This window comes from Manacus candei, unplaced genomic scaffold, assembly GCF_025592945.1.
Source record: "Manacus candei isolate 608988 ecotype Guabito, Panama unplaced genomic scaffold, ASM2559294v1 h1tg000014l, whole genome shotgun sequence".
Lineage (NCBI taxonomy): Eukaryota > Metazoa > Chordata > Aves > Passeriformes > Pipridae > Manacus > Manacus candei.
The window spans coordinates 35607734-35623445 of NW_026138062.1; the positions used below are offsets into that span (position 1 = coordinate 35607734).

Genomic DNA, 15712 nt, shown 5'->3' on the forward strand with positions numbered 1-15712 from the left:
CTTCCTCAGCAAGGATTTGTTTCAGGAAAGAGGCTTTCAGGATAGTTATTTATGGAATCTGTTTTTCAGGGTCAAATATTTTACTGCTTCAAAATATATAATGTGTGGACTTTTTTCAGCGGAAGTAGACACAACTTCTAAATTCTACCCCATTGCGAAGCTTTTAAAAGTACCTAGGATAAACAACCACCTTAATGCACTGAGATTCAGTGCTAAGTTCCTTGAATAGGCAGAGCCCAATAGTTATACATATGTTCTCTCAACAATCACTCTGCTTCTTATATTACCATTTAGGAGAAGCCAAATATTATTTATTGTGACTTCCTCAGTGATAAACAAACTAGTGCTTTCAGTTTCAAAGATTTGATTCTGTTCCTATTCAAATAATTGAATAAAAATATTTCTATTGACTTGATTAAGGGGTCCAAACATCAGTGACATGTAGACTTTGATGCACTTATACAACAAGATATTGATAAGGGTGGGAGAAAAAAAAGTGCTTCATTAAACATAGCAGATGCACGGCAAATTTGGATTCTGGTTATCCTGATGCTGGTGACTGTCACTGCATGAGTGTGCTGGCCCTGAGCTGTAACACGGTGTTGTACCCATAGCTGCGACTCACATTTTCTAATTACTCAAAGTCCTAAGTGAGGCAGGGACTCAGCTGTACAGAAGAGAAGGATGAAATGGCATCTCTGTAAGACAGTAAGCAGATTTTGTTATTGCTGCAAGGAGTTGATTAGTGTGGAAACTGCTGGCACCTGCCAAATTCTTATGCACCAAAGATGCAATTTAGCATTAGTGTTCACAAAGGTGTGACCAGTTTTCATTTCAGAACTGCTAGGCATATTCTAATTGAAGCAACAGGATGTCTTTATCCACAGTACAGGCTTTTTAATAATTTCAAAATGCTCCCAAGCAGGTAAGTGCTTGTAGAAACAGAGACAAGGCCTTCTACAAAAATTCAAGCTCTGAATGGATTCAAGCCTCATAAAAGCTCATCAAAAGCCTCCTTGATTGAGAAATCCTAGTCTAAAAGACATTTGACAGCTATTCAGTGAGCTACTTACACAGGGATGCTCCAAACCACCTGAAATAAATAGCCACCACTACAGAGTCCAAGACATATTGTGTTATGGAACATCTGGATGGAAGGACCATCTTGGATGTGTTATCATTCTCTCAGACTCTAAACGCAGACTGTGGACTATTAGGAGCGAAAACAAGCAGATGAAGCTTTAGGGCCCTTGCAGTCATAGTGACTTGCTCTCAGGTAGCTAAGCTGCATGCTGTCTATGACATAGGGAATTGAAAGAGCATCAGATGATTTATTTGGGATTTATCTCCCAATAATATGACAATGTAGGTCTGCTGCTGCAGGCATGTGGCCCTTAGAAATGAGCATGAGGCATGGGGGGCATTGATTCAGTTTACAATGACTATTTCTAGTGTCACCTACATTCAATCAATAACTGTAAATTGTATTTTCCTACCAACACAGAAACTGATACACACATGGGCTCACTATATGTAGGCAGCCACTCTTCATATCATATGTCATATCATGCCATATCATATCATCATTTTGGCACCTTCCCAGCATTAGACTCAAATGCAGTCCTCAGACTCCTCTAGACAAGAGAAATTAAACTTCTGGTCATGTATCAGCTAATAGCTGCACAGGAAGATATGTATTTTCTTCTTCGGGGGAGAAATCAAATATTGGAAAGACAGACCAACACATGTGTTAGCATGGTTACAACAAAAAATTCACAAAGTTGATTCAAACATTAGCTTTAACACACATTCAATTCAAATCAAGTAGCTTCTGTCTGAGGAGTTAATAGCATGTTTGATTTGCAGTATCTGCTCCCTGAATATTCAACTTTTCCAGATATTAAAAGTCCTCACATGCTGTAGTGGTTGAATGGAACTGATAATGATATTAACTTCAGAGTACAGAGGATGCAGCATTTCCACTCAGTTAATACCTTTTCTTATAGGTTATTTACATCCTACTTCTAGGTCAGACCAGGGAAAGCCCTTGGCAAGTTCAGGCCAAGACATCAATTGTTGTGCCCCAAAGCTAGTTCAATTAATGGCTTTATAGATCCAGCTTTCACTGCAGTACTTCTTGCAGCAATTGCTATTTCGAGAACTTGCTTTGCAAACAAGAGTGTACTGTTTCATTGAGATAATAGGACTATGGGTAGAGATTGTTAAAGAGCAATCAGCAAAACAGGACTGGTAATGAATCTGATGACACTCTCTGTTTGACTTACAATATCAATTTTGGAGCTAAGTACGTGCTTGGTATAATAATAGCCTCATCTCATTTTCTGTTGCAAGGACTCTACTTGCTGGGCTCAGACGGAGAAGGTTCTCATACTCATCTGCTTAGACGACAGTGGAATCTTTGACAAAAAATACAGTGGTCAAAATCAGAGCAAGCACTCCCGGTATAGAACTTGTCTCACAAGTTTTAGGGCTGGATATAGACTAAACATCCTTTATAGATGAGACTAAAAAGTGGGTTGATAATATTTCATGATCTAGAAAAGTAGATGGTCACTTTGTACTCAACAGTTTTGTAAGAAAACAGCTATGAATTATGCAAATTCACCATACCATTGAGAGTTGCTTATTTTTTACAAGATTTCTGTCATAAAATAGGATTAATACTTAAGATGCATACTTTCAACACATTTTCAGGTCCTCTTTGTCCTGATATACAGAATAACAAAGTTCCTTACATAAAGAAAGGTATTAATTAAAACAGGTGTTACTCAAGAGGAAAAAGTATCTTCTCAAAACAGATTCAGTTCCACCTCAATTTCCTTGTTTAGCAAGGACCAAATTCTGTGTTTGGTTCTATACTGCCCAGATATTTAAAAGCTGGATAATAATCAGATACTAAAAATGCTATTACATCTGGCATTACATCTCCTGTGTTAGAAAAACAGACTTAAAAATAGACTGCTACTCCCACTGCTATATATATTTATTCAGGAATTAAGTTTTTGTAAGTTGGCTAATTAATTTTATTATATTAACATTTGTAATTATGCAACTTAGCTAAAGAAATGGAATTAAAATTTTCCTTTGATTTGTAAAGGTTGTCAAAAGGATATCCTTAAATCAAGTTGTTAAACTTGCACTGTACTCAGATTTTTTATAACTCTTTATCAATATTATAAATTATTCCAACAATACATTTTAAACAAGTGTTCTTCCACACTCTTACATACACATAATTTGATTCATAATATAATTCAGATTAATCAAATGCTTTAAGAAAATACATTCTATATATATGTAAACAGGTATCACTACTGAGAAGCCTTACTTTCTTTGGTAACAGCTTTTCTGCAGTAAGTGTCTCAATATCTTTCTATTCAACTATTAATCTTTGCACAAAGTATTTACATATTCACTATCTGATAGAGACAATGGTAAAGACTGTAGGCAAATTGTTTTTAATTTAATAGAAAAATAGCAAAATAGAGCTGTTCAGAATTATTCAGGGTAGAAACTATGGAATATTTATGTTCTGACACGATGAATTAGGATGAGAATTTGTGAATAATTAAATAATTTATTTCATTTGAGCATTAAAATAATGTAACATTCTCAAAATGGCAACTAATTCCATGGAGCATCCACTGTTAATCAAAAAATGCATGGAAAAGCTGTACAAGTTCACTAGTATATGTCTTTGTAGTGAAGGAGAACTCTTGTTGTGAATAAGTGTTCTCTACTTTACATTTTCATTGCTGTCTGGTCTGATTTTAAATGTTTCAAACAATTGAACATCTCCAATGTAATAAGGCATGATATTACACAGTGTAGTAAGTCTCACTGTCAGAAAGTGTTACCTGTTAAAATTTTGCTTTCTTAATTAATCACATTCCTAGTTTCGTATTTTATATTTCTTTAAGTAATTCCCTCCGTCTTTGTTGCCTGAATTTGTCAATTGTTTAAATACTTGTTTACACAAGTATTTGATTATAAAATCAGTTATTTTATTTCAAAATACATATGGTATTTGTAGATTTAGTCCAGCATCATTATCAGCCAACCAATATGTATATATTATACAAGCAAGATTATACATAGTTTCCTTTTCAACATTTCTTATTAAATGAAATATTAACAAATTGTTATTGCTGAAATATCAAGAAATTGTTATTGCCTTACAGAAAACTTTGGAAAATAATTAAAAAATAATTTTTAATACTTTGTCTATATTCATTGTTAATTGCTTATCAGAAACCAAAAAGATTAAAAGGTGCTATTTCTGGGAATAGCTACACAGGTAGAAGACTCACTAATTACAAGTAAGCTACAAGAAGAAACCACCTGTGAATAATATTTAGAAAACCCTGTAATTTTTTGTTTAACTGTAGCAATTTTCCTTTTTACTCCAGTGCCAGACATTTATGTGCATAAAAGTGAAGTCCATGCTCTAGCTTAAATGTGCAGAGACCCTCCCAATTCTTGTAGCCTATGTCTCTATGTCCCGCTGAAGTGCAGACACAAGAGCAGGTTCAACATTTGTCCTGTTCTCAGGAAAAGCCATGCTTAGAATATGCACTGATGGACTGGATATTGTGTGCTTGTCCCTCCATATACCTAGTTAATTCCTGTCCTGATGGCTTGTGGTGTTCTAAGGCTTAGTATTGGGACTTGACTTTCTTCTTGTTAGTGACTCAAACCCAAGTAAGGTTTAACATGGATGGCAGGAAAACTTGGGATTGAGTGCAAATTCAAATCATATTTGACTGACAGTGCATCTAAAACTATCAAAACCTGTTTACTTCTCTTACACTGTGCTTAAAGTTTTTGCCAGAGAAAAGCTGGTGCTATGTGCCAAGCTCCACGCTGAAGGAAGGCAACTAGTTACCCTGGGGAATACTCTAGTTGCATTACTATCTGTCCTTATCAACATAAAAGAGTACAAGTACCTTTCTTATTCCAGGAGACTATGACAGCTAGGGCATCTACTAAAATCCATGGAAAGCACGGGTTTCTCCATCAGAGGATAAGACATGTTAGGAATAATCTTTGACACACAACTGTTCCTGGTGTTATGATAATGTAGAAGAACCTAAATAATATAACAACTGAATTAATCAGGGGTTTCTGAATAAGATTTGCTAGAGCATCAGAAGTGGTAATCGTCTGCCTGGGTGCATTTTTCACACCTGAGTTTTAGAGCACTAGACAATCCTGGACTAGGACTAGCATACCTCCAGCCTGTCTAAGCTGCTCTGAATAGCAGCCTGAGCCTTGAAAGTATTGAATGGTACACCCAAATTGGTATAATCTGAAAACTTAGTGAGCAAGCATTCTGTCACCTCTTCCAAGTAATTGATAAAGTTGTTGAAAAGGACCAGTGACAAGACAACTGCAGTGCTTATTACTGGCCTCCATGTAGACTACAATACATTACTATCTACCTTCCAAGCCTGACTATCCAAGCAGTTTATTTTTTATACTTAGCTGTTTGTCCACTTTTCATGGCTGTAATCTCCTAACTAGGGTTCAAGGATATTGTGAGAGAGAGAGTCAAAACCCTTGGTGAAATCAGGGTAAATGATATCTCATGCCCTCCCTAACTTCAGACATTTTATCATAGAAGGTAATCACATTGGTCAGGCATCATTCACCCTTAGTAAATCCATGGCCTCCCTTTTTGAACACAAGTGCAACACTAGCACACCCCCAGTCATCGAGGATTTCCCCAGTCTCCAAAACCTGTCAAACATTGCAGAGGGTGACTTTGCAACAGAATCAGACAGTTCTCTCTGCACCTGTGGACGCAGACCACCTTCTTGCCATTTGCTCTTTGTAATTCTTAACTGAGGCTGAGTTTTGGCTTTCCTGGACAGAGGCCTGACACATTTCCTGGCCCAGACAATGTTTCTAAATTTCTTCTTTGTAGACTGTCTTTGCTTCCAACTCTTCTATACCCTGAGATCAGCTCAGCTGGTTAGAGCATGATGCTAATAACACCAAGGTTGTGGGGTCAATCCCTCTACAGGCCATTCACTCGAGTTGAACTCTATGGTGCTTCCCTTCCAACTCAGAATATTCTCTAATACTGCTTTTTGCATTGAAGCCCCATCACAAGTAACCTGCCTATCTAAGCCAGGCTACTTATCTTCCTGAATATCAGGACAGGTCATTCATACATTTGGAAGATATTGTCCTTAAATTTCATCAAGTTTTTCTGATTAACTTAGGAGATCTGGGTCCCATGGGATCCCACAAGTAGCAGAGCCAGCTGTGTGCCACCTTTAACTGTCCTATCGAGAAACTACTACTGACACCTTCTAGAAATCTTCACTGTTTCGATCCTGCCATGCTTGTCCTTTCAGCAGACATGAGAGACATTAAAGTTCCCCTCTTTCAGACTTACCGGACCCTTCAGAATTTTCCACAGGACTTCTGACATCCTTACCTTGTTGTAGCCCTAAATCCCTTATCATTCTCAGTTTCTAAACTTTCACAGCTAGCAGTCCCCTTTAGTTCTCAGAAAGCTTCATTATGTTAAGAACAGAATGTGGAATTTCCATTACAGCAAAATTCAACAAGTTCAAGGTATAATTATTTGATTCTTTTTTCTCTGAAACAACTGAATATAATGAATTCACAGGTTTCTTCTCTCACTTGCACAAAAAAACTTGAGACTCTGTCCCCCTGAACTCCGAGAGAGAAAAGGAAAAGAAGAATGAGAGATATCTGATACCTGTGAATCAATGTGCGCAATCTGGAGATGCTCACATGTTTTGTAATTGGGGCAGTATGAGAAAAAGAATATATTCTCTGTTCAGGTTGTTCTCTTTTAGTCTAGATTTTATGAAATGGAATGAATTTCTCTTCAACTTATCTTCATTTAATGCTGAAGGCTTCTCAAACAATGGGGCTTAGAAAATTTTCTGTCTTTTATCATTCTTCCAAATGGAAGATCTCCAAGGAGATCAAAATCTATTCCTCTTGCAGCATATCTGTGTCTGGTTCATGTTCTCCTTTATCAGCTTAGCTTCTTGGCTAGTATTTATCAAACTGTCTGATTTTTTTGGGTTTCAGATGGGACATGTGTGCATAGATTAATTCTAGGCCAGAGCTTGTTGAAGCTCTGTTTATAATTTCATCATTATTTTAATTTGGATATAGACATAGCATGTTATTTTTGTATACTGCAAGTTATTATTTAATGAAAGATTTAAGGATGCTTTACAGAAAAAGAGAACAATTTTCATACTATAAAAGAAACTTCAATGTCAAAATAAGTTGGTCAACTTTGAGTAGGCTAATGAAAGGGCTGTGCTATAGAACCAGGTTGATCAATCATTAAAGCACAATACTGAAAAAGTGTTTTCCTAATTATACTTCTAGACTTGGAACATGCAGATAACATCTACACTCTTAGCAGCTAGCAGTGCTTCTCTATGATTGTCTGGGTACCTTCAGAGTTAATTCTTGTATTGACAGATGTAGTTATTAAAACAATACTCAGTAAAAAGTTCTCAGTGACGTTTGTAATGGTGTCATGTACTTTTTCTGAGGATTGTGACATACACATGTACTTTGCACAAAAGTATTTATAGTTGATATTTACCTGAAACTTAGTTATTTCCTTAGAACTGGTCTTCATTTAGTGACAGAAGTGTAATAACAATAGATAATGGAAACTTTAGCTAGTTTCTTCAATAGCCAGGGCAGAATGTAGAAATTTGTTATTATTGTTTTTCTTGTAACAAGTCTACTCAAATCATCTATGTATCACAGCTGCATGTTCGGAACAAATTAGCTTAGCTTCAATATTCACTGATGCATTTTATTGCATAACTAAAGCCATATTTTGCAGACTTCTAAAACTTATCCTTTAACCTACTACATGCAAAATTATATTATATGACAGTGGAAAGCTATGAAATTTATTTCCGAATTATATAGCTGCTTAGCTTTAAGTGTGATGTAGTGATAATTACTTCTGAGTTGTAATTAACTGAGCAAATAAATTGTTAAATTTTAGATGCTGATAAATAGGAGAAGCTAAATAACCATAAACTGTCTGCAATATTTTAACACTAAGGAATTCTGTATGAGATAAAATTACAGCAAACACGTTTATAAAATATCAACTAAGCAGAGACTATTAGACAGCAGTAAAACACATTCTCATAGAATGGTTAGAATTCATTGCAATATAAGGTATCAACAACCTCAGTATTTCAAAAATTATTGTCAGTACAGAAATTACATATGAGGAAATTTGTTCAAAGATAGATATTTCTGAAATACAAAGTACAAATCACAGTTGAGAAGAAAGAAAAAAGAAACATCTATTACATACAGAGAAGCTGATGTACATACAAAATAGGTGAGGCAGGGAAAGGAAGAGAAAATGAGAATAATGGAAAATTAAAAAGGACACTTACTGGGGAAAACCACATCACTTTAAGAATCCAAATTGTCAAAGAAAAATTCACAACTAGGATGATAAGCAGGAGGAGAACAAATAGGTAGAGGCAACGCTTTCTCCAGCCATAAATTCCAATTTTGTAGACATATTCATTCTTCGGCCTCTCTAGGCTAGTGCCTGGTGTTGTCGTAGTGTATTGTTCACGTACCATTTGCTATGTAAAGGAAAAAAAAGGACTGCTTAGTTTCTTGATTTAAATGAAAATATTTGTATAATACTCCAAGGAAATATGAAGATATAATTGTAAATAGCAAGTTACTAGAAACTGGAAACTCGTATGAAGTTTTACCCGGAAAGCATTTTCATCATGTTCCACTCAACTTACATCTTGGTTTTTTGGTACACACAACCTGATGTTTTAATATATTAACTGCATCAACTGCTGTTTTCAGGAGGCTTAAATCCTATGAAGAATGGCAACACTTTCCTCCCATTTGTCATAATATTCTAATTCTTCCATCACAAAATATTTCATGGGATCGTATCATAATCTGTGGCTCACAGAACAATATTACTGTAAAAATAGTTACAAGTGGTAACAGTACCTTGGAAACACATGTTCAAAAAGAATTCTCCGTACTCTATCCTTGACTCTAATAAAATGCATTCTCTGTGTTGCCAAACTTAACTGTGTATCAGTTAGAATGCCAGTATATATTAAGCTTCAGAATATGCATGTAAAGAAATGAAATGGTTCTTAGCAATGTACAAGAAATAATGATTTCTCAATTCAGCAGATATTCTTATTTTAAGATATATCAACAATAAAAACATTACTTACTGGATTTAAACAACTTCACTTTATACTATAGTTCTTAAAGAAGCATTCTTTGAATTTAAAGGAATCTTAAAAGATTGCATTTTCTTAAAACATGAGTATATTTACTAAGTTCCACCTTTACAGTACAGAGATCACCAACAATTCAAAACATTCATTAAAGCTTATGGTTTCAGCCAAAAGAATAAAAACTCAGCAGCTGAAGCTGCTTATCAAGAAAAACACTGGGCAATATCTGCTAATTCACACTGATAGAAAGCAAAAAAAAGCCCAATCCAGTCATGGATGTCAAAAAGAACATAGGTACTGTAAGATCAAACCCTTCTCATGAGCCAGGTATGTCCACAGGCATCTTACATCCAAAACCTGGTCCACTTTACTACAATAAAATGCTCCCAAATGAAAGTGCCTTCAGAAAGGTTTCATACAAGGTCTCCTCTCAAGTCTGAATTTTCTCCTATCAATGAGATCACCATGCTCTGCTCACACAACTTTCAAAATATGATCAAATTACATCCTTTCTCTGCTGCTGAATTACTTTAAGTAAAGTTACAGAAGCTCTTTTCAAGTTTTCTGCAGAGCCATTCTGTATCTGTAACAAGCTTGTGGTTCTCAGTTCTAACCCTGTCATCTTTTGTTCCTGTAGCTTCCTAGCAAGACAGAGATTGCAATGTAAGTTTACAATTGAACAGTTCATGTATTATCTCTTTATATATATCTGCAGTAGTCATCTTATTTCTGCACTTCCACTAAAAAAAAATAATTTAATTTGCTGTTTATTTGCATCCAAAAACTAGACAAAATCATTGGCAGTTCATAATGAAACTTTGCTACAGGCATTATGGTACAATAATGTACCAGATATTGTAATTAATTTTTTTCTGTTACCAGTCTCAGTTGCTCATGGACTGTCTATATAAATCTTTTCATTGCTGAAAACAGTATAATGATTTAATAGTGAAGAATCATAAGTTCTGAAATAACTTGGCTTAATATTACTGCAAAACATTGTAGTTTTACAAGATGTTACTTAATATTCACCACTTGAACTGTGTTTGTTTAAAACAGATTTTGTATTTCAGCTCTGGGTATTACTGAAGCACATAGTACTTATTACAGAATACAGCATAAACTTGAGATGATACTATTTTTTTTTGTTTTCCATGTAATTGTTGTATCATAAACCATATTACTCACATAGAAGTTGACCCTTTTCTTAAACCTCCGTTACCATGCTCTTCCATGACATATTGGGATATTTATACATACAATGCTTAGACAAACCTTTACTCTTACTTCCACACAGACCTCTTCTCAACACATAACTTAACTGTTACCTGGTAACACCAAGAGATATACTTTGAGAAATAACCTGTGCAGTTCTTGCTCACGTATAGTACAACTATGTCCTGGTTCTGGCCAATTTTTGCAGTATCCAGGAGGGGCATGGTTAGGACCCTGAGGTTATTCTATACCACCTCACATCATTGCCAGTGGTGGCAAGGAGGGGAGACAGGGTCATGCTGCGCATGCTGGGCACAGGGTATTGCTGGTTTCCCCGTGGTGAGCACTTGCATGTGGATCGTTCACCTTTCTTGTACACTGTTACTAGTATTATTGCTGTTACTGTTAGTTTCTTGTCTCATTCTTGTTTCTAGTAAATTGTTCTTATCTCAATTCATGATTTTTACCTTTTGTACCTCCAGTTCTCCTCTCCAGCCTGCTGCAAGGGGAGGAGGAGAGGGAGTGAGCAAGCAGTGCGTGGTTTGGAGTGTATCAGTGGGAACACTAAACTGGAGAATGCCATTCCTAAACCATGACAAATTACATACACCCTAATACAGGGTACCCAGCTTCTTACTGTTTTCTTCACTACACATACTTGTTAAGTGTCAGTTGAACAAAAAATAAGATAGATGACAGCTACAGAAATTTCTGTAGTAAGAGAAGCCCTCATCACAAGACAGACTGCTTTGCCTCTTCCTTGTGTTGCTGTTTCTTACATCTTCAAGGTAAATTTTGCAGTAGAAGCACCATTTGCCAAAGAATTTGCCAATTTATTTTCACGTCTTCCAGTTTTATGCAGCCTCATCACAATGGTCTCTAACACTGGAATTCATCTCACAATTCAGCATTGAATATCTGAGCCAGTCAACCTGGGGACTCCCTTTATGGTCAATGGAGATAGATAAACCTGCTGGGAATTATTTGTCTGACTTATTTTAGAGGTGAATTTTAGACATGCAATGAACTGCACCTTCGATGGGTTTAACTTCTCTTCATCAAAACAGAAAGAAAGCAAGCATGGGATGACTTTGTCATATGTATATACCTGCATGTTTTAGACATTTCAATCAGAATGATTTCCAGAAGCATGTAATTTAACAATAAGATAGGATTCCTGTTCTTCTCTGTTCCATTTTTACACTGTTGTAAAATGTTTATTTTGTGAGTTGAGGGTTTTAAACATAATGCACTGCTGCTTAATGAGGTGAGGTCAAAATCCATTACACATTTTACCAAAAAGCCTATGAGTTTTGCAATTGTCTTCAGCCCTTGAGAAATTCCACAGGGGACATCTCCCAGCACAGCATCGTTCCCTGCATGAATTATTTTTTCCTAACAGAAAACAGTTCTGCTGTTCCTGAGCATTATTAATACTGCCAAAAATTGCTTTGGTCCTAGTAAATGGGCAATGCTGGCCTAGACAACTGAATGCTTTGAAAAGGATTAAGCTTTTCTCCTTAATATAATATTTCATGATTTTTAAGAGAATTAGTGGCCCAGTAACAAGTAATTACAGCAGAAATCCTATAAGAATTGATGCTGTTGGACTGCTTCTTTTGGGAGAATCAGCTTTCCACATTACTGACTTACATGTTCATGAGCTGAAATCACACAGGAAAAATAATCTCAGACCTGTCTGGAGAAGTCAGAGAGAAATAATTTTATATGTTTGGGATGTTTTACAAAGCTGAGCTGAAAGGAAAGCCTTAGATAGTCAGATCTCATAGTTGGCTTGTGAAGTCTGCCAGGATTCAAGATAGACTCTCAGAACAAAAACAACAGATATTTAGCACTGTGATGAAAAATGTGATTTGTAAATGGAAAAACCATGAAACTGTAAGTTGGTTGTGCAGGAGCAAAGTAAACAGATGCCAAGAAGGAAGTGGCTACTTAGACACCTGGATGTACACAAGTTAGTTGAAGAAGCAAGAAATCTGCAGTATGAACAATGACTTTGGTAACTGTTACCTTTAGATTATTTTACAAGGAAGCAGCCCACAGTGACTAAGAGTAAGAACAGTACTGAAAACTTACAGTAAAGATAAAATAGCAATTTAGTTTCAGAATGAAAATTCTTACACCTTTCAAATGGGCCATGAAAACATCTTATTTGCATAAGGCTAGCAGTACCACAATAAACAAAAGTCTGCTACTTCATTGGAAGAGGAATTTCTTGGTGTTCCTGTTCAAGAGCCCCCACAATCAGAAGTCAAATAAGATTAAGGTCGATTACTTGCATATTTCTTATGTATTTTTGTATATTTGGCCATAATTCATGGAATTGAGTTCTATCATGATAGTTTACTATTTAAAAGTATTTTCTAATTGTCATAATCAATTTTACTGGAATCCATTTAAATCCAATTACTTCTTGCCTCTTTGCTGATTTAAACCAGATACTGAATGCTAATCAGCTGTCAAAAGATTTGTTAAAGATTTTAAATGACAGATAAAACACTGTAGGTGTTGAGACCACGTGAGATTTCTCATGTGTTCAGGTATTACTTGTATGTATTGTATGTAAGGCACGAAATTCATGCCTACAGTAATACATATAAGCCACTGATGAAAGAGCTGTATGTTCTTTACATTGTGCTATTAAAGCTGCCCTCTAAAAGTATGTAGCCATGATAGTACATTTCCTCAGCTCTATTCCACCCTTTTTCATGCAAGACTTAGAAACTGGCCTGTGTCATTTGCATGAATTAGAGGTCCAGGAGATTTTTTTTTTATTAATACTGAGATATTGAAAAACTGCCCATCAATGATGTTACTGTTGGACGTAGCTTAGGTCGGGCATCAAGTTCAAACAGCTATTCTGACAGCTCTGGAATATTCATTTAAGACAGCTTTGTTTTGAAAAAGGAATTTGCAAACTTATCTGTAAGCCTGTTTGGGAAAGCAGGCCTGAGTAGAAGCTTGTTAATCACATTTTCAGGAATGACTTATTTGTAGGAAATACTGAAGACCGAATACTATTTCAATTAAAATAAGCAATCTCAGTTTAATTCAACTGTAAAAATATGTTTTCACCATTTTTGTTCATAAATTGTTATATTATTTTCATGAACTTTAATAAAATTCTCCTTAATACACAGTTCAGAACTGTATTGCTCAAATACTTTGTCATTTTGTCATATTTCTAATCTAATAATAATACTAGATTAGAAAACATAATTTAAATATAAAACTACTTAGTTGGTTAATCCTAATAACTATCTGTTATACCATTAATGATTAAATAATTATTAGCATTTTATATTTTTGGACTGTTTCCAACTGTGTTGGGATTTTCATCAAAGAGACACAAACCTTAGTGCTCAATAGAACCTTTTCAAATCAGAACTAAGAAGAGCTGGTGAGATTTCATGGAGAAATTTGCACTACTGGTGCTCATACTACATATGTTCTTCTGAACAGTCGTCAGTGTTTCTACTCTTCTCTCCTTACATGAAATATATTTATTCACATGCAAGAAAATTCACAGTGAAAGAGGTGATAGAGCTAAAATAAAACAGAGCAGTAGAAAGACCATTTTAAACATTAAAACTTAGTTCTTGTGCCATTATAAACAAACTGTAAACTGAAATTAATCTGTCAACTCAGCCAAGTGAGAACTCCTTTTACGATCTGCATATGGTATCTTCATGGAACATTGTGTTCATTAATGGTATTATTATATAGTATGAACATCAGAAGTACACTAAGACTTCACATTTTGGGGGCATTCAGGCACGCACACTTTTGTCTTTGGGGAATCAGTCAAGTGATTAACCAACAGAAAAGAGGTGCAATTGGAGTATTTTCCTGACAGATGAAATACAGTTGGAGCAATCCCATTGTTCAAAGAAAAAGATGGAAAACCTTTGGAATCCAAATGGAAAAGCTTTCAAGACAAAAACAGAAAGGCAGGGAAAACTCAGACTCTCATGACTAGACGAAAATTTTCCAATTCCTTTCAACCCTCTCTCATTCCATCGTATTGTACTTCATTTTGCCCAACCTTGCTTTGCTGAAATTTTTGTATTATATGGAATATTACAGTTTGAATTGTAAACTAGTGTCATCAGCTAAAAAGAGCTGGGTCCCTGCAGCATAACTTGAGGAAAACAGCAAAGAAATTCATATGGCCTAGTTAACTGTTTGTATACCCTGCAGTGCACATTTACATAATAACTATCACATAGTCACAACAAACAGCTTTGCACATTTTAAGTGCCACTGCAACAGCTGAGAGGTAGTCACGGACAGCATAGGATTATTTATATATTATATTAATATTATATAACTATATAAAACAATTATATAACAATTATATCAATATTATTATATTAATAATATAAATTTAATATGCTATATTAAAATTATTATTTGTCTAATATCTGTTTATTTTTTAATCTCATTTACAGTAAAAATGTTTTTTAAACTTTGTTTTTTATCTCTTATATTTTCCTCTTTAACATATTCCCAAAACATTAATCAGGTCGAATAAAAAATAAATTACTCCCACCAGAATCAGAAGACCAAGTAAAAATATTAGACAGATTTTTTTGCAAATTATTTCTAATTTTTGTGTACTTTACTAATATTTTAAGAAGTAGCTAGTTGCTGGTATGAGAAATCCCACGTCTTTCATAAAAAATGCCTGAAAGTGTTTGCATTAAAAAAAAAAAAAGTGAGTCTTCTCCCTCTGAAATTCAGTCACCATTACAGATAAGTTTCCTTGAGTACTGCAATGTAAAAGAAAAATTAAAATCTCACAATTACTTTCCTCAGATTTCCAACATATTTGTTACTCTGTCTTGTAAAACAAACAGTGTTTTCATGAACACAAAGAACTTAGAATAGCTGATGTAGAACTGATTGGATCACAATGTTGGTGAGGCTACTGGTTAGACATCATGGAGCTCTTATTACTGTTACAAGATTTTTGAAATTATCCTTTAAGAAGAGAGAAAAGAGTAGTCTGTACAGCCATTGTTTTCACTTAACAATGAAAGACTAAGATCCATTAATGGTGTCAAGGTCATTTATGTGTTTCCTTATTTACTGTTCTTTGTGTAATGAAATTCCATAGTTTCAGTGTGCAAAACACTGTCTTCTCCTGTTGAATGTCATTCATTGTTTTGCAACAGAGTATATTACCACAAAGA

General features: G+C 35.1%; 1 protein-coding gene across 4 annotated transcripts in view; it reads right to left on the reverse strand.

Annotated features, from left to right (window-relative positions):
- Positions 1–15712, reverse strand: part of SGCG (sarcoglycan gamma) — a 104089-nt gene that overhangs the window by 45433 nt on the left and 42944 nt on the right. For 2 of the 4 annotated variants that reach the window (XM_051780905.1, XM_051780906.1), the window contains one exon: positions 8451–8645. In XM_051780905.1, the coding sequence (XP_051636865.1) occupies positions 8451–8645 (195 nt within the window). Of the gene's footprint in view, positions 1–8450; positions 8649–15712 lie in introns of all 4 variants that reach the window. The other 2 variants (XM_051780903.1, XM_051780904.1) reach the window with 1 other exon arrangement.